At 56.3% G+C, this 20957-nt stretch overlaps 1 protein-coding gene across 4 annotated transcripts in view; it reads left to right on the forward strand.

Annotated features, from left to right (window-relative positions):
* The first annotated feature begins 344 nt into the window (after positions 1-344).
* LOC309381873 (ephrin type-B receptor 4-like) overlaps positions 345-20957 on the forward strand; it is a 35620-nt gene continuing 15007 nt past the window's right edge. Inside the window, exons 1-6 of one of the 4 annotated variants that reach the window (XM_081933172.1) lie at positions 345-1196; positions 11906-11976; positions 13983-14664; positions 19086-19241; positions 19889-20218; positions 20764-20888. In XM_081933172.1, the coding sequence (XP_081789298.1) occupies positions 983-1196; positions 11906-11976; positions 13983-14664; positions 19086-19241; positions 19889-20218; positions 20764-20888 (1578 nt within the window). In that variant the 5' untranslated portion in view covers positions 345-982. Of the gene's footprint in view, positions 1197-1253; positions 1277-9151; positions 9216-9346; positions 9375-11905; positions 11977-13982; positions 14665-19085; positions 19242-19888; positions 20219-20763; positions 20889-20957 lie in introns of those variants that run through there. The other 3 variants (XM_081933174.1, XM_081933173.1, XM_081933175.1) reach the window with 3 other exon arrangements.

Below are 20957 nucleotides of genomic sequence, written 5' to 3' on the forward strand. Positions count from 1 at the left end.
TCCCATCGACTGTAGTGCTAATATTTTGGGGGGGGGTTTCCCAACGACTGCAATGCTAAGAAAGAGAGGGGAGCCCTTTGGGGGAGGGGGATTCTTTCTGCAACCAGAGGCTCCCTTCCCCCTTTGGAGTGAAAAGCGGAGATTCTGCCACTCCCGCAACTTCTCTCGGGGGTGGGGGTGGGGGGGCTTTGAGACTTCAGAAACGACCCCTAGGGGGGGGGAAGCGCGCGGGGAGGGTTGGGGGGCGCCCCTCCTGCGCTTGGAGGAAGGAGGAGGGTCCGCTCTGTGGGGCTGGAGGTGGGGCGCCGCTTTCCCCTCCCCTCCCCTCCCTCTTTTGCCAGGGAGGGAAAAGTTTCGGGGAGAGACGAGGCCGAGGCGGGGAGGGTCTCCTGCCCAGCAGCCCTTAAAAAAGAGACCCTCACCCGGATCCACTTCTGGGGCGCCCCACTTCCCCCCCCATCCTTTCCCCCCGGGAGGGGGGGCTGGCAGCGCCCCAACTCCGCCAGACTCCGCCGCCTTTGTCCGCCGCCGCTGGCAGCGCTGCCATTCTGGACTTTCAGGTTTGCCGAAACGGCCCCGGATCGCAGACACGGGACTCTTTGTCTCGGGGCCGGGACGGGCGGATCGCGCAGCAAGGACCCCGCCCGCTCCCCCACCCCCCACCAGGGAAACTTCACCGGGACGGGGGTCCCGACTCCCCACCGCCTCCCCCTTTTTCCCTGCTTGGGGGGCGTTGGACCCTTTCTTCTGCCTCGGAGAGAAAAGCCGCGACCCCCGGGGGTCGCAAGCGGAGCGGGGCCGGGGGTCTCCTCGAAGTCCTTCCCCCGCCGAAACTCCTCCGGGACAAGGGAAAAGGCGCGGCGGGGCTGGGGGCGCCGTCCCACCTGAAAGCCTCCGCTGGGGCGGGGGTCTCCGCATCCCTCTCCCCAGTTTATCCAGCGTTAAGACGGGGGAGAAACAAAAAAAATCCCCGCTCCCGTGGATGGATTTTCCCCGATCGCGGTCGGGCACGGAGGATGTTTTTTTTCCTGTCTGGTTTGTTCGTTTTCTCCGCCAAAACTTGGATTATCTGGGATTGTCGCTTCTTCTTCCTCTGATCCTGGTTTGTCCCCTGCATGAAGTTTGGGGGGTCGCCGGGGCGATGAAGCGCTGCTGGCCCCTGTGGGTCCGCATTTGTCTGGTGCTGGCGGTGGAAGGTAAGCGGGTTTTTTTTCCCTCACAAAGGGGTCCGCGATGGGGCGGGGTGTCCGGATTTGTCTGGTGCTGGCGGTGGAAGGTAAGGGGTTTATTTCCCGCCCCCCCCAAAAGGGTCCGCGATGGCAAAGGAGGAGGAGGAGGAGGGGGACAAGGGAGTTTTCTTTGCAGAAAAAGTTTTGGGCGAACTTTTTTGCACGCGTCCCCCCCTTCCCACAAACGCAGACACGCGTGGAATGCGCCCCCCCCCGACCCTTGTGGAGGGAGGGGGGAGACTGAGAGTTTCCTGATGGATTTGTATGTTTGTGGGGAGGGGGAATAGGAGTTTGTAATTCCCGGCCTCCCAGGAGAGGAATAGCAAGGACCCTCCCCCGTTTTTTGAATCGTCTTCTCCCCTCTAAAAAAAAAGGGGGGGGGCAGTTCTGGAATTTGGTAGACCCCAGCCCTGCAGAGGACACCTTGCATTCTCTTCCCCTCCCCACCTAGCCACCTTTGCCCCCTCCCCACTCTATTTTTAGTGGCCCTTCAAAGCGTTTATAGATTGGCATTGATCTGCTTTAATGAAGCCCAATCGATGGCCTTTTTTCTGATATCAAGCAGGATCTGGGTCCCCCCCTCCCAGCAAAAGGGCAATAGGGCTTTCATCTCCCAACCCCCCCTGTCAGCCCCACCTTCCCCAATAGCTCTCTGTTCTTTTCCTACAGACACACAACCATCCCACCCCTGAATCCCCCCCCCACTTCCTTGCTTTTAAACTGAAAATTGCTTCTGAAATTCTGCCCTGCTGCCCTCCAGAGCAAGGGGAGCGTTGTAGGCTGGGGATGATGGACCCTGGTCCTCTGGGGCAGAAGGCTGGGGCCCCTGTGGGTCCAGAAGAAGAGGAGTTCCCCCCCCCCCCGCCGAAGCGCACCTGTGGGTCTATTTTGCGGGGTGGGGTGAAGTGAGCACCTTAAGCAAAGGGGGGTGGGGGCTGAGGTCTCTTGGAAACAGCTTGGGGGGGTAGGGTGTGTGTGTGTGTGTGTGTGTCAGAGGGGGGGTGCAGGCAAGGACCCCTCCCTACCCAGAGAGAGATCTGCTTGGAGGCCCTTTGTAAAGCTGAGTTTGGTCTGTGGGATTTTTGCTTTTCCTGCCAAAACGGAGCTCTGGATTTGGTTGGCCTCCTGGAAACCAGCAACTGCCAGATCCAACAACCACCATGCCCATCGTCCGTCAAGCCAGCACTTCAGGCAAACACAGAGAGGACTGGGGCCTTGGGAAGCCCTAAAATGTTTTGACTCGGTTTGCGGTTCCCAACTGCCTCTGCTTTGATGGGGGGGGGGCTCCTCTACTTCCCTTTTCACCTGGCATCCCCCACTTTTCTTCCTCCCTTCTCATTTTATACTTTCCTCCCTTCCCTTTTATATATTTCCTTTCTTACTTCCTCCCTCCCTTTTCTATATCTTCCTTCTCTCTTTCCTCCCTCCTTCCATTTTTTATACCTACCTTCCTTCCCTTTTATATATTTTCCTTTCTTCCTCCCTCTGTCCCTCCATCTCTTTTCTATATCTTCCTTCCTTCTTTTATATCTTCCTTCCTTCCTCCCTCCCTCCCTCCATCCTTCCCTTCTTTCCCTTTTTATTCCTTCCTTCCCTTTTATATATTTTCCTTTCTTCGTCCTTCCATCCCTCCCTTTTCTATATCTCCCTTTTTTCCTGCATGCCTCACTCTTCCTCCCTTTTCTACATCTTCCTCCCTCTCTTTTTTATATCTTTCTTCCTTTCTTCCTCCCTCCCTCCTCTCCCTTTTCTATATCTTCCTTCCTTCCCTCCTTCTCTCTCTCTCTCTCTCCCCTCTTCCTCCCTTTCCCCCAACCGTCCCAGGTGGCGTCTGCAGGAGAATCTCATTGAAAGGGGATTAAGGGAAGAGTTGAGAGAAAAACCTTTCCTCCCCCCAGTCTCTTCCTTTTCATCTCCACCCAAGACAGAAACCCAAGGAAAGGCGGGGGGGGGGGAGACCCGTCCCCACGCCCCCTCCCAGCTGCGACCAAAGGTCCCCCCTTTAGCCCAGGGTGGCCCCAGTTGCCAATTGCGAACTTCCCTCCTCGGTGAGTCTCTGTCCCCCCCATCCATTCTACGTCCATTCTTCCATCTGAACTCCTCCTTGGGGTGGGGGGGGTCACGTCACCCCCCAAAGCTGCGAAGGGCTCTTGGAGATCAAATCCAGCCACACACACACACACGGAGCGGGGGGGGGGGATTGAGAAGCCCCTTCCCCATTCCAGTGTCCAGATTGTTTCCTTGTTTGAAAGGCTGCGTAGGAAGGACTCTTGATGAGTTTGTTGTGTTGTGATCAGGCCTTTCGGCTGGGGATGATGGCATCGTGGCCTGTGGCTTCTGCTGAGGGCTGTGGGGGTGGGGTAGGGGGCTTAATCCTACATCATGGTGGGGGGGAGGCGATTCCCTGCTTGGCTTTGGCCAGAGGACCTCCTGTCCCATCGTCCTGGGCCCTCACAGGCTGCGTGGGCCATTGTTTAGGATTCGTATTGGGGATTCCTCCTAATGGAGGGAGGCAGTGCGAACAAACCACAATTCCCGTATGGGTACTGGAGTACCGGGGTCTGTGGAGAGAGTCCTTGACTTACAAAAATTCATTTACTGATGGGTTCAAAGTTACGACGTCGCTGAAAAAAGAGACTTTTGACCTTTTTTTTTGCACTTACAACTGTTGTAGCTCCTCTGTTGGTTAGGTGTGCAAAATTCGGATACTTGGCAACTGACTCGTATTTATGACGGTCGCAGTGTCCCGGGGGGAGGGGCTCCGGCCATCCCCTTTTGTGACCTTCTGACAAGCGAAGCCGGATTCGCTTAACAACCAGGTGACTCACTTAACAATGGCAGCGATTCAGTTAAAATGGGGCAAAACTCACTTAATGACTGTCTTGCTTTGCAGTGTTAGGCTCGATTGTGGTCGTAACTCAAGGACAACCTATGCTTGAAGCTCCTGGGCGTGCACGCACACCCATACACAGACCAGGCCATCGATTCATTCTTTATTCAACTGGCCTACAGATTGTCCTCAATTTACAGCCATTTAAAGACGGTTTGAAGTTGTTAACAGTGCCAAATGAAGTGACTCCCCCCTGGTCCTTGCACCTACAACCGTTGCAGCGTCCCTGCCTTTGTTTAACGGCCATTCAGAGTCACGGTGGTGCTTGAGGGACGTGAGTCACAGCCGGTCCTCACTGTTATAACCATTGCAGCCTCCCTGCAGTGGCGGGATCCAAATCCCCCATCCGACTGGTGGGCATGACCTCCGCTGCACCCTCCAGGGGTCTATGCCTTCCCCGTCAGTCTTTCAACAAGCCTGGTCAGTGGGGGAGGGGCTGCATTCGCTGAACGACCGTGCCGTAAAGGTCACGAAATTGGGTTATGTCTCAACAACTGCTTTGCTTAACGACGGACTGTCGTTACGGTCCCCATTGCGATCGTTAGCGAAAGAATACTTCTGTTCTGCTCTCCTTGGTTGGGCTAATCAAAGGGTGCCCGGAATGGCATTCCTCGGGGGTTGGGGAAGATGGGTTCCTGTGCACCTGGCGCGTGGGTTATCTCGGAGAGTCCTGGGCCCGCTGAAGACCCCCGTGAGCTTCCAGGGGTCTTGCAAACAGCCGAGAATCGCAGAGGAGGGGGCCTTGAAGGCAGCCGGCGGATTCTGCATCTGAGCAGGCGGGTAATCCCTCTGCTCCTGGGCGGGGGGGGGGAGGAGAGCAGACGTGCTCTATCAAAGGCCGAATCCCCCTCCCCACTGCAACCCCCAACCCCTTTGCGGCTCCTCTCTTCTTCGCATGGCTGCCTCCGATGGGCTTCACAGGGCTCGCAAAGCTTGGGAGAGGGGGCCAGCATCTCCAACGGGGCGCCCCCAGGCTTTGGGTAGAGGTGGGGGGAGGTCCTATCTGCCCCAGAGGGGGGGGTCTCCAACCTGGGGAGCAAAGTTGTGGGGGGGGGAAGCACCAGATGAGTCTGCTTTGGAGCTGGCCAAAGGAAAAGGGGGCTTCGGTCATCATAAATTGAACCCGGGACCAGCCCCGAGGCCAGTTCCCAGGCACGGGGACACGCGGGGGGGGGGGATTCCTCCTGGGGGTCTTCATGGGTTTCAGAGGTTGCTTGTTTGAGAGAGGCAGTCCTCGACTTACGACTTTCACAATTGAGACCAGAATGACTGTGGCTAAGCGAGTCGGTTGTTAAGCAAGTTAAGCACCCAAATTTACAAACTTCTTGGCAACGGTGGCTGCAAACGTTAGTTGAATTGCACGGTCGTTAAGCGAACCCCGCTCCCTCTGTTGGGTCTGCTGGCCGGCCAGGTCACAAGAGGCGATCATTTACCATCTATTATAAGAAGGTTACCCCGTCCAAAATAATGGGAGAAAATTCATCTGGCCACATTCGTCCTTGTCCCATTTGTGCTGAATCCTTGCCGGCTGGGGAATTGTGGGAGCTGACGTTCCTAGAATGGGAATAAGAGAGGTTGGAAGGGACCTTGGAGGTCATCTAGTCCAACCCTCGGCCCGTGCAGGAGACCCTACACCGTTTCTGACCGAGGGCAGTCCGGTCTCTTCTGGAAAGCTTCCCGAGATGAACTTCCGAAGGCAACTTCTCTTCCACGGGTTTAAAGTTGGCACCTCTGGTCCATCTTTAAACCAGGGATGGCTTAAGCCAGGGCTTCCCCCCCCCAACACAGCAGCGCCATCGGTTAAACCTGGCGTCCACAGGAGGATTTGACCGGATGGGTGAGCCCAGATCTCCAGGCTGGTTGTGTGTTTGTGAGTGTGAGTCAAAAAAGCAAAAGGCAGCCAGTTTCGGGAAATGAACTCTGTCTCCGGCCTTCCCTTCTCCCCGCTGGCCGGACTCCAAGGGCTTTCGCTGGATGACCCTGAGGCCGCCGGCCTTTGAGGGACAGGAAACCCCCATCTCTGGGCGCTGCTTGTGACTTCATCCCCGCCCAGTGCTGTCCGCTGGCTCTGGTCCTCTCCCCCCTCCCCCCCCCGAATTCCCACGTCGTCCAGCTTCAGCATGGCGGTGTGGATGATGGAGCACTGTGGTCGGGGGGGGGGGGCTGCCTCCAGCTCCCCTTGCTGGGAGGGGTGGGATTCAGAGGAGACTCGGGCCTTGGCTTCCCTTGGCAGAGCCGAGATTTCAATTTCGATCCGAATAGAGCTGGACGGGACCCTGGAGATCTTCTAGTCCAACCCCCCTGCTTCAGCAACAGACCCTAAACAATTTCAGACAAGAGGCTTGTCCACTTCTTAAAATATCCAGTCTCTTCTTTATAGAAAAACCTCCAGGGATGGAGCACCCACATCTTCTGGTGGCAAGCTGTTCCACTGGTTAATGGTTCTCACTGTCAGCAAATTTCTCCTGAATTCCAGGTTGCTTCTCTCCTTGCTTAGTTTTCCTCCGTTGCTTCTTGTCCTCTGGTGCTTTGGAGAATAAGTTGACCCCCCCCCTCTTCTTTGGGGCAGCCCCTCAAATACTGGAAGACTGATATCCTGTCCCCCCTAGTCCTTCTTTTCTCTAGATGGGCCAAACTCAAATCCTGCAACCGTTCTGGTTATGTTTTCGTCTCCTGGCCTTTAAATCCTCTCAGTTGAGTCACCTCTGAACTTTTTCCATGGTGTCAACATTTTGTTTAATAAGATGTTGACCAAAACTGGATGTGACATTCCAGGTGTGGCCTTACTAAGGCTTTACAACATCAGTAGAAGTTGTCCAGGGAAGTTTGGCCAACTGTTTGCCCTGGGTAGGAGTGAGGTCTCCTTCCTTGGGAAGGGGGCCGGACTGGAACGGGGGTCTTCAAATTTGGCCACTTGGGGACTTCAAGTCCCAGAATGGCTGGGGAATTTTAGAAGTCCATACCTCTTCAAGTGGTCAAGGTTGAGGCACATTGGATTAAGAAGACCCTTCTGCAGCCCATCAGAATGGATGGTTCTCCCTTTTCATAAGCCTGGAGTTTACCACCTTCCCTCCTTGGCATTGTTAACTCAACAACTTGGCCTTGGAGGTCCTACTCTCCGGGTTAATGAAGGAGGTGACACCTAGCTGGGCCCGTGCGATGATCTACGCTACTTTGATGGAGAAGATGCGTCACCTCCTCAAGAACCCCCACCTCCAGGCCCAACAGTTCCAGACGGTTTTCATCTGGTCTCCAACTTTCTGGGTGAAGTTCTTGAGAAGGTTGGAGATCTTGCGGTTCTCCAGGAAACAAGGGATCTGTGCCCTTCCCAGTTGAATTTCAGACTTGGATGTAGTGCAGAGTCACCATTATTGTACTTGTGGATGACCTCTGGTGTGTTGGGCTGGAGGTGGACGTATTATGGAGAGACCATTGATTGCTGAAGACCCTAGAAGACTCACGAAGGTGATAAAGGCTTTGGAGGCTGAATCTTACGATGAGCAGTTGAGGGAGCTACGTATGATTAGCCTATCAAAGAGAAGGATTTGGGGAAGGGGGACATGGTCACTATCTTCCAGGACTTGGGGAGCTGTCAAGGAGAAGAGGGGGGGGGGTCAGCTATTCCCCAAAACAGGACAAGAGGCCATTGATGGAAACCGATCAAAGAGAGATTCTATTAGAACGAAGGAGAAATGTCCTAACAAGGAGAACGATTGACCAGTGGAATGGCACTGATTCCATTGGTTGAGGACCTCTGATGGAGTCAGGATGGAGGGAATGCACTCATCCTTTGTCCCTTGGATGATCAGCTTTTGGTGTCCTTCATCATGGCATCCTTCTGGGATTTAGGAGTGGAGAATGTGGGGTGCCCCGGTTCTTCCCTTCCCTCCTCATTGCGGGGTGACCAGGGGGCCTCCACATCTGTAAGAAGCCACCAGGGGAGGTCATCCTCTGTGAACCCCAGATGGCTGGTGGCTGTAGAGTTGATCCCAGATGGACCAAGAGATGTTCTTGAGATGTTGTCCCACCGTCTTGAAGACTCTTGGAGTCTCCAGATGGGGGAGAACAGCTTGGAAACCAACCTTAAGATGGGCAGGGGGCTGCATCTCAGCCACCTTCAGTAACACGGGTTTTCCATGAAGGAAGCAGGACGTGAGGTGGTCCTTGGTGCCCCCTGAGCTTGGTGGTTTTCTTGCAGACGTCTCATGACCCAACTAGGGAACATCATCAATGCTAGAAGGGAATGGGATGTGGGGAGAGGAGGGAGGGAAGGAGGAGGAGGAGGACTGTGGGGTCCTTAGTGCCTTCTGAGCTGGGTGGTTTTCTTGCAGACGTTTCATGACCCAACTAGGTAGCATCATCAGTGCTAAGAGGGAGGAGGATTTGCGTCTTCCAGCACTGATGATGTTCTCTAGTTGGGTCATGAAACGTCTGCAAGAAAACAACTAGTTTACTCCTGCTTTCCTCCCCTCACCTCTGGACTACTGCAAGGTCTTCTGCTCGGGGCCGACCTTGAAGGCCCTTTGGAAGTTGTCCTAGAAAGGGGTGGCAGAGGCTGTTAATGGCCACCCCCATGCGGTGCCCCTGTTATGAGACGGGATAAGGTGCCAACCCTTGAAGGCAGGGCTCTCCCAGAGACTGGTGGACTTCAAATCCCAGAATTCCCCAGCAAGCATGGGGGAAATCTCAGGGGTGGGGCAGATACGCCCCCCCATTGGTCCCTGGTAGGTGGGGTCACTCGCATCACGGCCGGTTGGGGGATTCTGGGAGTTGAAGTCCTCTTATTCCTCCCAGCAGCCCCCTGGGCTCCAGGTAGAATGTCCACCTGTATTTAGCCGTCCCACTGAGCATGGGGGATTCTGGGAGTTGAAGTCCACGAGCCTTAAAGGGCCCAAGGTGGAGACCCCTGCATTAAGCCAGCCTTCTCTGGGCCCCTTTGCCTTCCGCCTTATTCCACCCGCGGGTGGGTGGGTGAATCCGTCCTGGGGGCCCCTCCCTTCATTATCCAGGGCGTGTCTCCAACGTTCAGACAAGAGCCAGGCGGCCTGGCAAACTGGATCCAGCAATGCCCACCTACGTCTCCGCGAAGGGAGAAGGTGGCAGAGCTGCCAGGCCAGGCAGGAGTCGGGGGGGTGGGTGGGGAGCAGGCTTCAACCTGCCTGAGTTGAGGGAGGGTCTGCGGCTTCTCTTCCGGGGGAAGGCTGTTCCCGGGGAATCGGTTGGCCTCCGAGGCACCCGCCTGCCCAACCTCTGGTGTAAGATGGGACGGCTGTTACGCTGTGCCAATCAAACATGCTGGGCACAGTGCCCAAGATTTAATGAAGCCGCCTTGCCAAACGCAGGGCGTGGCTGCTTCCCTCCCTTCGCAGGCTGGGACGGCGGCCGAGGGGTGGGGAATCTTTAGGAGGGAAAGGTCCAGAGGTTACAGGCCAGGGGGTCTCTTGAGCTCCCCCAGGGGGGGGCAGAGAGGGTTTGGGGGCCCTGGGCCCCTCACCCACTTTCCCTAAGCAGCCCGGGAAGCGTTAGGCTTGCAACGGCTACCAGTCATACATCTGGGACGGATTTGGGCAGGAAGGAGCGTCGGTCGATGGATGCGGGGGGGGGGGGCAGGAATGGTGGCGTACTGGGGAGGGGGCGAGTGCCAAATTGAGTGGGGGTGGGAGAGAAAATTAGGATTGCGCCTGAAAGGAGGGAGGCTGCATTGCCAACCTGGCGCCCTCCTGCTTGCAGACTTTCCCACCCAGGCGTGGAGGGGTCTCTATCAGCCCCCCCCTCCTTTTTGGCTTCCTGCCTGCCTCTTTTGGCCAGGGGGGGGTCCTCCTCAGGCTTATGCCTCCCTGTAATTCCCCAAGGTATCCCAGCATGCATTTAGCCGGTGGGGAGGGAACAGGGGAGTCTGGTTTTTAACGAGGAGGGGTCTTTAAGGGAGGGAGGGGAAACCATGCGGGGGGCGGGGGGACTGATGATGATGCAGATCATGCCAGTCTGGGCACCTGATGGAGCATGGGTAGGCAGGCATGGCCCCTTTACAACGGGTGGACTACATCTCCCAGAATTCCCCAGGCTGGCTGGCTGGGGAATTCTGGGAGTTGCAGTCCACCCGTTGTAAAGGGGCCCATTTTGCCCACCCCCCCGCAACAGAGTCACGCCAACTGCCAAGGGTAGCAACCACCTCTTTGTCCCCTCTTTGAGTGCCTCGTAGCCTTCCCCTCTCAACAGCAACCCTGCGAGGCAGGCCTTCCGTTTCTGAGGCTCTCCCACCTCCCAAACTCGGGGAGGGGGCTTGAGGCCAGGCAGACTGTCAGTGGAGCAGTACAGCCAGGGAATGCGCCCACCCCCCCATTAGAAAATGTAGGATGATTTTCTGGAGGATGATTGGCACCTGGGGGGGTGGGGCAGAAGTCCCAGGGAAAAGGGGGGGCACAGCTGAAAGGCTGGGGGGGGCTGTTCCTTGGTGGTCTTGATGGGGTGAGGGTCTTCCTCCCTCCAGCCTGTGCCCCCTCCCCAGGAGCAAAAGCACAGCTGGAAGGGGGGCATGGTGAATGCAGATGGGGGGGGCTCGGCTGGCAGGGTGGGATCTGTTTCCTGCCACTGGGCGGCAGCTGTTTGGGGAAATGACGCCCGTCCGGCTTTTTATAAATATTCCCCCACCCTTGACCCTTGGCCAGCCGGCGGCCTTCCCAGGATCCTGGACAAGGGGAGGGGGTCTTGCAGCCATGTCCCTGTACCCGAGATTGACAGACAGAGTGGGGTGGGGAGGGGGCTTCCTCCCTGATCCGGGCTCCTGAGGTGAAGTGGGGAGGGGGAGATCCGGCACGTGGGACCCCTTTTCCCTCCCCACTTCCTTTTGAATCCAGACAGCCCCCCTCCCAGATGGGATTGACGGCTGGGAGGGCGGTGCCAAGCCTTGCTGTCCCCCTCTCCTCCCCGGAGGGCTTGCCAAGCGGGAAGTCGAGCAGAAATCGAACCCGGGACACCCCAGGGAAAAACAACACACACACAGAGACTGAGGTGTCAAGCTTTGAACTGCTCATGTGCATCGCCCAGAACAGGGAGGGGTTTTTTAATTAACTGGGGGGGGGGGGCAGATGGAAATGCCCCACCGGCAGTTTCCCCCCCCTTGCTCAGTGGTTTCTCATTCTGCTGTGCCACTGACTCAGGGAATTCTCCGCGAGAGGTTGGGAAATGCGGAGATCTAGAAAGTGAGCCAAGCCAGAGAGGAGAGGAAGTTGTTGTGTGAAGGCGGAGTGCCTCCGTGGCAGGTTGGCCCGGCGGGAAGAGGGACACAGCCGATGGCCTAAAGTAAAGATTTGGGGCCTTCGCCCGTCACAAGGAGTCCTCGGCTTAACGACCACGGTCGAACCCCAAAATTTCAGCTGCTAAGCGAGACAGTGGCGAAGCGAGTTTGGCCCCGTTTTAACACCTGTCTTGCCACAGTTGCTAAATGGATCTTTGCCATTAAGCGAATCCGTCTTTCCCATGGACTTAAAAGCCTGGAGGTGTTTTTAAGAGACACGTTGGCGTTAGGATTAGATTTTGTTCTCCCTCGTCGTTTTAAAGTTTATAAAAGTTTTTCCTACGTTCCTAAATCTGCCTTTGGCAGGAAACACTCCGCAGGGTTGACCTCTGTTGATACGCAGCCCAGGCAGGGACTGGCACCGATGGGCATTCAGGACGGGCACCATTTCGGATGGGCACGGATGGGCATTTGGGACGGGCACCATTTCAGATTGGCACCGGTGGGCATTCAGGCCTGGCACTCACGTCTCTCTCCTCCTCCTTTCAGAAAACCTCATGAATACCAAATTCGAGACCGCCGACCTCCGATGGACCACTTACCCCGCTGACGATGGCCAGGTGAGGGGGCGACAGGTCTACGATCTCTCCCTTAAGGGTCTGAGGGCTGGGAACGATGGGACTTGCAGTCTGTGGCCCCGGGGGGGGGATAGGGGGTGGGACGGTGAAGGAGAAAGAAAGCCAGGTGAGACTCGGGATTTGCACAATAGCCCAGGTGCAGCAAGGAAACGCTTACTCGCCTCTCTGGTTTTCGCCCGGTTGCCAAATGGGGCCACGCCAATTTCGGAAAACCACATTTTTCACAACGACCGGGAGCCATTTGGGCCCCCGGCCATCAGGGGGTTGCGCAAGAGATCGCCAGCCGATTAAAGGGGAATGATTGACTTGATGTTTTGTTGTCATGAAAGGAGGGGGAGGGGAACCCTGGGCATCATTGGGAGCCCCGGCAGCTCTTCATGGTCCCCATGTAGACATTTCCACAGTCCAATCCGGAACCTCCCGGCTGCCTCGAGTAAGGATAAATGTCCGCTCCGCTCCGGGCGGCTGGTTTTGAAAGTGGAGACAAAGCCGGTCCCGTCAGGAAGACGAGCGAGGAGGGTGGATACTCACCCCCGAATTGTTCCACTTTCCTCCGCATTTAAAGACTTAGAAAGAAAATAAATGCGTCATTTTCAAAGATGGATCTTGTCACTTTTCCTCGGTTAGGAAGCCCCCCGCAGCTGCTTCGAGGGCATGTAAATCGAAGAAATAACCAAAGTCCATAATAATAAGAGATAATAATAATAAAAGAGGTCACAAAATAGATAATAATAAAAGAGTTGGAGTGCTGCGGTGGCCTAGAGGCAGAGCTCTGGCCTCACCATCAGGAGGCTGTGAGTTTGATCCTAGATAGTGGCAGATATTTCTCTCTCCGGGCACACTGGGAATGTATATCTGCAGAACAAAACTCCACATTGGCAACAGGGAAGGGCATCCGGCCACTAAAGCACTCAGCTAGCTCCATTGAGTTGCCCGGACTGCACCCCGCAAGGGATTATGGGGTTGTTAGAAGATGATGAACAATAATATAAAGGCTTGGAGTCACCTGAACGGTGAGATGGGCGGCAAGTTATTAATGCAGGCAGGAGGAGGACGGGGGGGTCCTCGGTGCTCTCTGAGCTTAGGGCTTTCCTTGCGGACATTTCATGACCCAACTAGGGAACATCATCAGTGCTAGAAGGGAAGGTGGAGGAGGGAGAAGGACTGAAGGGTCCTTCCTAAGTAATACTAGGGAGAGTGGGATTTGCTTTCTTCTTATGTACAGTGACCTGCCCTGCCAGAGGTGTTCTTTTTCCCTTGGTATTTCCTTGGTTAGGGTATAGTTTTCCCTTTGATTGTTTGTCTGGTGTTAATCCTTGCTTATCTGATTTTCCCTTTCGGTGGGCTCCTCGGTGCTCTCGGAGCTTAGGGCTTTCCTTGCGGACATTTCGTGACCCAGCTAAAGAACATCATCAGTGCTGAGTGGGGGAAGGAGAAAGGGAGGAAGAGGAGGGGGGAACCTTGCTGCTGAGTTGGTCAGGGACGAAGAAAAGGCCACAGAAATGATCAGATAGTTTGTGTTTCTGGACCACAGGAATTCTGGCGACCATCTCCTGGACAGCAAGGGCTGGGGGCAACGTTGGGAAGCAACTTTAGGGACCCCCCCCCCCGGAGTGTCCCATTTAGCTCCCCTTCCTGTCCTGTCCTACTTGGAGGGAAGCAATCCCATATCGATGCCACTGCTTGTTCACCCGATGTTACTGGATCCAGTCCAGGCAGGGAAAGAGTGGTGGAATCCAAGGGGGGGGGGAGTCAAAAGAGAAATTAGCCTAGAATCCCCACATAGACACAAGTGAACAAAGTACAGCTCCCTCCCCCCACTTGAATCCCATTGGCCCTTGTCTAACGTCTAACAGGGGCCAACAAGTGAGGAGATTCCCGTGCGGAGGCTTTCAGCAATAAAGCAGTTTAGAGAGACGATTCCCACGCAAAACCCCTTCCGAACCCCGTCGGCTGCCATTAACTCTGCCCCCGTTTTGTCCTCACAGTGGGAAGAGATAAGCGGGATGGACGAGGAGCAAAACAGCGTCCGGACCTTCGAGGTGTGCCAAGTGCACCAACCCAACCAGAACAACTGGCTGCGCACCACCTTCGTCCCCCGCTCGGGGGCCACCTACGTCTACGCTGAGCTGCGCTTCACCGTGGTGGAGTGCTTCTCCATCCCACGCGTCACCCGCTCGTGCAAGGAGACCTTCAACGTCTTTTTCTACGAGGCCGAGGTCGACTTGGCCTCCGCCACCTTCCCACCCTGGATGGAGAACCCGTACGTCAAGGTGGACACGGTGGCGGCCGAGCACCTCACCCGCAAGCGGCCGGGCACAGAGGCGTCCGGGAAGGTGAACGTGAAGACGCTGCGCGTGGGACCTCTCTCCAAGACGGGCTTCTACCTGGCCTTCCAGGACCAGGGCGCCTGCATGGCCCTCCTCTCCCTCCGGCTCTTCTACAAGAAGTGCTCGGCCGTCACCGTCAACTTCACCCTGTTCCAGGAGACGGTGCCCAGGGAGCTGGTCATGCCAGTCACCGGGCAGTGCGTGCCCAATGCCATCAAGACCAGCTCCCGCCCGCTCAGCATGTACTGCCGGGAGGACGGGCAGTGGGCAGACCAGGCCATCACGGACTGCACCTGCGCGGCCGGCTACGAGCCCTCGGAGGAGAGCACCAAGTGTCGAGGTGAGGAATCGGGCACGGGGGGGGGGGGCGGGAGGGGGGACAGAAGGGCTGTTGGGACGGGAGGGCGCTTGTCTTGGTGCTCGCGCAGGAGATTGGACGCTTCCCGAACGGTTACCGGGAGTCCTTGGCTGACGACCGCAACGGAGCCCCGCTTTACAACCTTTCTGGCCATGGTTGTTAAGTGAATCCCTGCAGTCGTTAAGTGAATCAGGATTCCCCCATTGACTTTGCTTGTCAGGATGCCGCAAAAGGGGCTCATGCAACCGTCATAAATATGAGTCAGTCGCCAAGCGTCTGAAATTTGACCAGGATACTGCAACAGTCGTGAGGAGGGGTTGGACTAGATGACCTACAAGGCCCCTTCCAACTCTTGTTAGTCTGCAAAACAGTCCCTTTTTCTCAGTGCCTTTGTAACTCCCAAACGATCACTAAATGAACGGTCATAAATCAAGGACTACCCGTCATCTGGATTAGGCCCGGGCCTTTTGTTCTTTTCCGGAAGCCCCTAAGCACGGGGGATAAAGCGGACCTCCCTTTCTCGGCTTCTCTTTCCAGCGGACAGGTAGACTGCCTCTGCAATTGGAGGTTCTACACAAGGACGATCCAAAGCATCAGGAAGGAGAGGAGAGGGGGGGGGAAATGCTTCTGCCCTCCTGGGGGGATTCTGGGCCTTGACCTTTGACTCTTCCCTGGGAGGTTGGCGTTTGGGGAGGGGTTTTCCCTGGAGAATCCCCCCCCCCCGCAATGCTAATTTCCTTCTCCCATTTTTGCAGCCACAAGTCCAACTCCTGCAAGCAATTTCTCTTTTCTGCTCGTCTGCCACCGGCTCATTGGGGGGGGGGGGGAGCATTCCTGCCCCCCCCAAGAGAAGGGAAAGCAGGGTGGGGGGTGGGGGCAGGGCTGGCCCCACCTGTAGATCCATTGTCCAGCAGCCCAGATGCTACACGCAGACTCTCCACGGCTGGGAGGTGGGAGGAGGGTGCAGACCAGTGCGAGGGGCAAGAGGGGGGAGACCCCGCCCCACATAACCTGCTTCCCCATTTGTAGACTGTGATGGGCTGAGGGCAGCCATCTCCCCCCTCCCCAGCTCTTGCAGCTGTTCTCGGCCTCTCTTTCCATCCTCCGGCAGGGCAGGGGGGGGGGGCTCGGATTCCCACCCACCCACAGGCAGGCAGACAGGCTGGAAGACCCAAGAATGCCAACTATCCAGAGGTCAAGGGTAATCAGGCAGCCAGCGGGGGGGGGGGGGGGGGGGCGAGGGGAGGGGAGGGGGAAGAGAGCTGGAGCAGATTGCTGCTGGCAGAAACCCCTTGGAGACCCCAGCCGGAGGGGAGGGGTCTCATTGTTTGCCCTCCTCTGTTTGCTCTCTGGGGGCTGGGATGGGCCTCCCCTCCCCCAGTCGCCCCCTCCCCTGCCAGAAGAGCCAGGTCTCGGTGAGGGGGGGGGTTCCCCATTCTTAGGACATTCATAAAGGGAGGAAGGGTCCCACTCGTAACAAAAGGCACCATTCTCATGCACCCTGGCTGCTTTTTTGGGGGGACCGGACGGGCCGCCAACAGCGAGTCTTGTGAGACCATCATGGGAGGAGTTTGATTCTGTTGCCCCCGAGGATTTGGATAGGTTGCGTGGACGGTTGCGACCCACCACATGTTTAATGGACCCGTGTCCCTCCTGGTTGGTACTGGCATCTTGGGAGGTGACCCGAGGCTGGCTTCTGGGCCTGGTGAACGCCTCATTGGGTGAGGGATCCTTACCAGCCGCCTTGAAGGAGGCGGTGGTGAGACCCTTACTTAAGAGGCCTGCACTCGACCCAATGGAGCTAGCTAACTATCGTCCAGTCTCCAACCTTCCGTTTTTAGCGAAGGTTGTCGAGAATGTGGTGGCGCAGCAGTTTCCACAACACCTTGACGAATCCAAGTATCTAGACTCACGCCAGTCCGGCTTCCGACCCGGGCACAGCACAGAGACAGCCTTGGTCGCGTTGGTCGATGATCTCTGGAGGGCCAGAGATAGAGGTTGTTCCTCTATCCTGGTCCTATTAGACCTCTCGGCGGCTTTTGATACCATCGACCATGGTATCCTATTGCGCCGGTTGGAGGGGATAGGAGTCGGAGGTACCGTTTTGCGGTGGTTCGGCTCCTACCTCTCCGACCGGAGGCAATGTGTGTTGACAGGGGGACAGAGGTCGACCCCGAGGCCACTCACTTGTGGAGTGCCACAGGGGTCGGTCCTCTCGCCTCTCCTGTTCAACACATATGTGAAGCCGCTAGGTGAGATCATCCGTGGTTTTGGGGTTGAGTATCACCTCTACGCTGATGATACTCAGCTGTATATTTCAACCCCAAACCACCCCAACGAGGCTGTCGAAGTGATGTCCCGGTGTTTGGAGGCCGTCGGGGTCTGGATGGGGGACAACAGACTTAAACTCAACCCCTCCAAGACCGAGTGGCTGTGGCTACCGGCACCTCGGTTCAGCCAGCTGATTCCATCGCTGGCCATAGGGGGCGAACAATTGCCCCCTGTGGAACGGGCGCGCAATTTGGGCGTCCTCCTTGATGCCCGGCTGTCAATGGATGACCATGTGGCAGCCGTGGCGAGGGGGGCGTTCCACCAGGTTCGCTTGGTGCGCCAATTGCGCCCCCTACTGGACCGGGATGCCCTACGCACGGTCACTCATGCGCTGGTGACGTCCCGCCTGGATTACTGCAACGCTCTCTACATGGGGCTGCCCTTGGGACGCGCCCGGAGACTGCAGTTGGTTCAGAACGCAGCCGCGCGGGCTGTGATGGGGAGTACGAGGTACTCCCACATAACACCTCTCCTGCGCGAGCTGCATTGGCTACCTGTGGTTTTTCGGGTGCGTTTCAAGGTGCTGATTACCATCTTTAAAGCGCTCCATGGCACGGGACCTAGTTACTTGCAGGATCGCATCCTCCCACATACATCCCTGCGGCCAATTCGCTCACACAGGGAGGGACTTCTCCTGGTGCCGTCCACTAGGCAATGCCAACGGGCGACACCAAGGAGTAGGGCCTTCTCTGTGATGGGCCCAACCCTCTGGAATGACCTCCCCCCCGACATTAGAACCACTTCTGACCTCCGCTCCTTCCGGCAAAAATTGAAGACTCACCTGTTCCGATTAGCAGGCCTGGCATAATTACAACTGTCCCTCCTGGCAAATGTATTATTATCTGGTTATTTTAGGGTTTTTTAATCTGTTGTGTCTGTTTTAGGGATTTTAAAAAATTATATTTATTCAGCTTTGTACAGTTCTTTTAATTGCATTTTAACCTCCTCCAAACTGTACATATTTAATTTTTTATTGTATTTTTGTGATATTCTCTATGGACTGTACACCGCCCCGAGTCCCTTCTGGGAGAGGGGGCGGTCTAGAAGCACAAATAAATTGAATTGAATTGAATGGGTGGGGGTCTTAATGGGCTGGCAGCCCCCCTTGGGAGGGGCTTACCCAGAGCAAGGGGCATGTTTTGGGCAGGGTTCAGAAGTCAGCCTTATGCGTTGCAAGCAGAAACTTTCTCGGTCTATTTATAGGGTCTCCTGCTTGAGCAGAGGGTTGGACTAGAAGACCTCCAAGGTCCCTTCCAACTCCTCTTCTTCTCTTACAACTGTTCTTTTAGTGACTTTTTGAAGTTATAAAGGAACAGAAAAAAAGCGATTTATGACCATTTTTCACACTTACGGCCCTCCTTGCCGTGTCCTCAAAACTCAGACGCTTGCCAAATGACTCGTACTTAAGACGGTCACAGCCTCTTGGGAAGATTCCCCTCTTGCGACCACACCAAGCAAAGTCAACGGGGCAGCCCGATTTGCTTAACAACCATGTGACTCACTTAACGAAAAGGGTCATTAAATGGGGCAAAACTCACTTAACAATGGTCTCGCTTAGCGATGGGAAGGTTGGGTTCGGCTTTGGTCGCAAACCGAGGACCCCCTATGCTCTGTGATTCTGTATGGGGAGCTGGAGACAGATGCATTTGGGGGAGTAAGTTTTCCCCCCCTTTATGGCGTTAAGCGAAACGCTGCATGGGTTAAGTGAGTCACACGGTTGTTAAGTGAACCTGGCTTCCCAGTTGAACTTCGCTGGTCAGAAGGTCGCCAAAGGGGATCGCCTGACCTCTCCCCCCCTGGCCCTCCCCCGGGGACACTGCGACCGTCGTAAATACGAGTCCCTTGACACATTTCTGGATTTTGATCACGCGACCTTGGGGAATCCTATGGCGGTCGTAAGTGTGAAAAACTGGAGTCAGTCCATTTTCCCCCGGTTCCGTTGTAAGTTCGTGGGGTCCTTAAATGAACTGTTGGTAAATCGAGGATCAACCTGTAAATAGAGGTAATCCTAAATAAAGTTATCGTAATCTTTTCGGTGAGACTGACCGTCTCTCCCCCCCCTCCTTCTGCAGCCTGTCCGGCGGGGATGTTCAAGGCCGTCCAAGGGGAGGGGGGCTGCCAGCTCTGCCCGGCCTTCAGCATGTCCCCCTCCCCGGGCTCCAGCGAGTGTTCCTGCCGCATCGGCTTCTACCGTACGACGAAGGAGCCAGTCACCAAGCAGTGCTCCAGTGAGTGGCCGCAGGGCAGCAGAGCTAGGGGCTTGTTGGGTGGGTGGGTGGAGGGGTTTTATGGGGGTGTGGGAGGGTGAGGGCTGGGTGGAGGGGTTTGGGGGGGCTAGGAGAGCAAAAATGGGGGATTTGGGGGTGACAGAGAAGGCTGCAAAGAGGGATTTGGGGGGAGTAGAACGAGGGTGAGTGGAGGGTTTTTTGAGGGAAAAGAGGGCTGGGGAAGGGTCTCTTAGGGATTAAGAGAGTGAAGAATGGGTGGAAAAGTTATTTGGGGGTGGGGCGAGATTTAAGGCTGGATGGCGGCGTTTTGGGGGGGATAGGAGAGCAAAAATGGGGGTTTGGGGGATGGGGGAAAAGGCTGGGAGGAGGGATTTGGGGGGAGTAGAACGAGGGTGAGTGGAGGGTTTTTTGAGGGGGAAAAGAGGGCTGGCGAAGGGTCTCTTGGGGGCTTAGGAGAGTGATGAAGGGGGGAAGTTATTTGGGGGGTGAGCGAGGGCTGGGCAGAGGTGTTTTTGGTGGGAGAACAAGGGCTGGGTGGGTTCTTTTGGGGTGGGATTGGGAGGGCTGGGTGGAGGAGGTTTTGGGCTGGGTGGGAGGCAAGGCTTTCCCAGGCCTGACCCTGCTCTCTCTCCCCCCCCCCTTCCCAGCCACGCCGTCTGCCCCACGCAGCATCGTGGCCAGAATCAACGGCTCGGTGGCCGTGCTGGAGTGGAGCGAACCCTTGGAGAACGGGGGCCGGGATGACGTCTCGTACCACCTCAGCTGCCACGCCTGCCCCGAACGGCAGAGCTGTCAGGAGTGTGCCCGCCTGGCCTATGCCCCCCGGTCTCGGGGGCTGGTGGACCGCACGGTCACCGTGGAGGGTCTGCAGCCCTACATCACCTACTCCTTCCAGATCCAAGCCGTCAACGGGGTCTCCGATCTGAGCCAAAACCCGCCCCAGTCGGAGTCCATCAACATCACCACCAACAAGGACGGTAGGTCGGCTCCTGAAACGGCATCGCTCGGCCCCGCTTGCCCCAAGCGGGGCCTGAGCAGACGTGGCCCCACCCCACTCCATGCCCCCCCCCAGGATCCCCAAGCTCAGAAGTGTGGGTCTTGACACAACTGACATAATTGCCAGGGAGGAAAGACCATGTCCACACATGAAGGTCCAGTTAAACTGCTTTATTTCTGAAAGCTTCTGGGCAGGAATCTGCTCACTTAACTGCTTTATTGCTGAAAGTCCATGCACAGGTCTGGGTCACAGGTCCCCTTTGCAGATATGCTGTAACTTCAAACGGTCACTAAGCGAGCAGTCATAACTTGAGGCCTATCTGTAGGGTTAATATGGAACGGAGGATCTGTTAGGTGAAGCTAAGCTATCGGAGCTGCAGTTCCCGGGCATGAACTTCAGGTGGCAGCCAGGAGCCCGAAGTATCTGCCTCTCTCTTCTCTACCCCCATCTGGTGGTCATGTTGATTTGTGCAGCCCAGATAAGGCTGTCCGAGGCTCCAGCTCACGGCTCCTTTTCTCTCGCCAGTCCCGCAGCCCGTGTCCGAGATCCAGCAAACCTCCGCCAGCCCCAGCGGGATCACCTTGGCCTGGCCGTTCATCCAGCCGCCAACCGGGAGCATCCTGGATTACGAGGTCAAGTATTGCGAGAAGGTAAATGTGGTTTTTTTCCCCCCTTGGAAGCTTTTAATTTTCCTTCCAAAGTCAAAATAGAGACCGAAG

The sequence above is a fragment of the Natrix helvetica genome (assembly GCF_964273705.1).
Source record: "Natrix helvetica genome assembly, chromosome: Z".
NCBI classification, from domain to species: Eukaryota; Metazoa; Chordata; class Lepidosauria; order Squamata; family Natricidae; genus Natrix; species Natrix helvetica.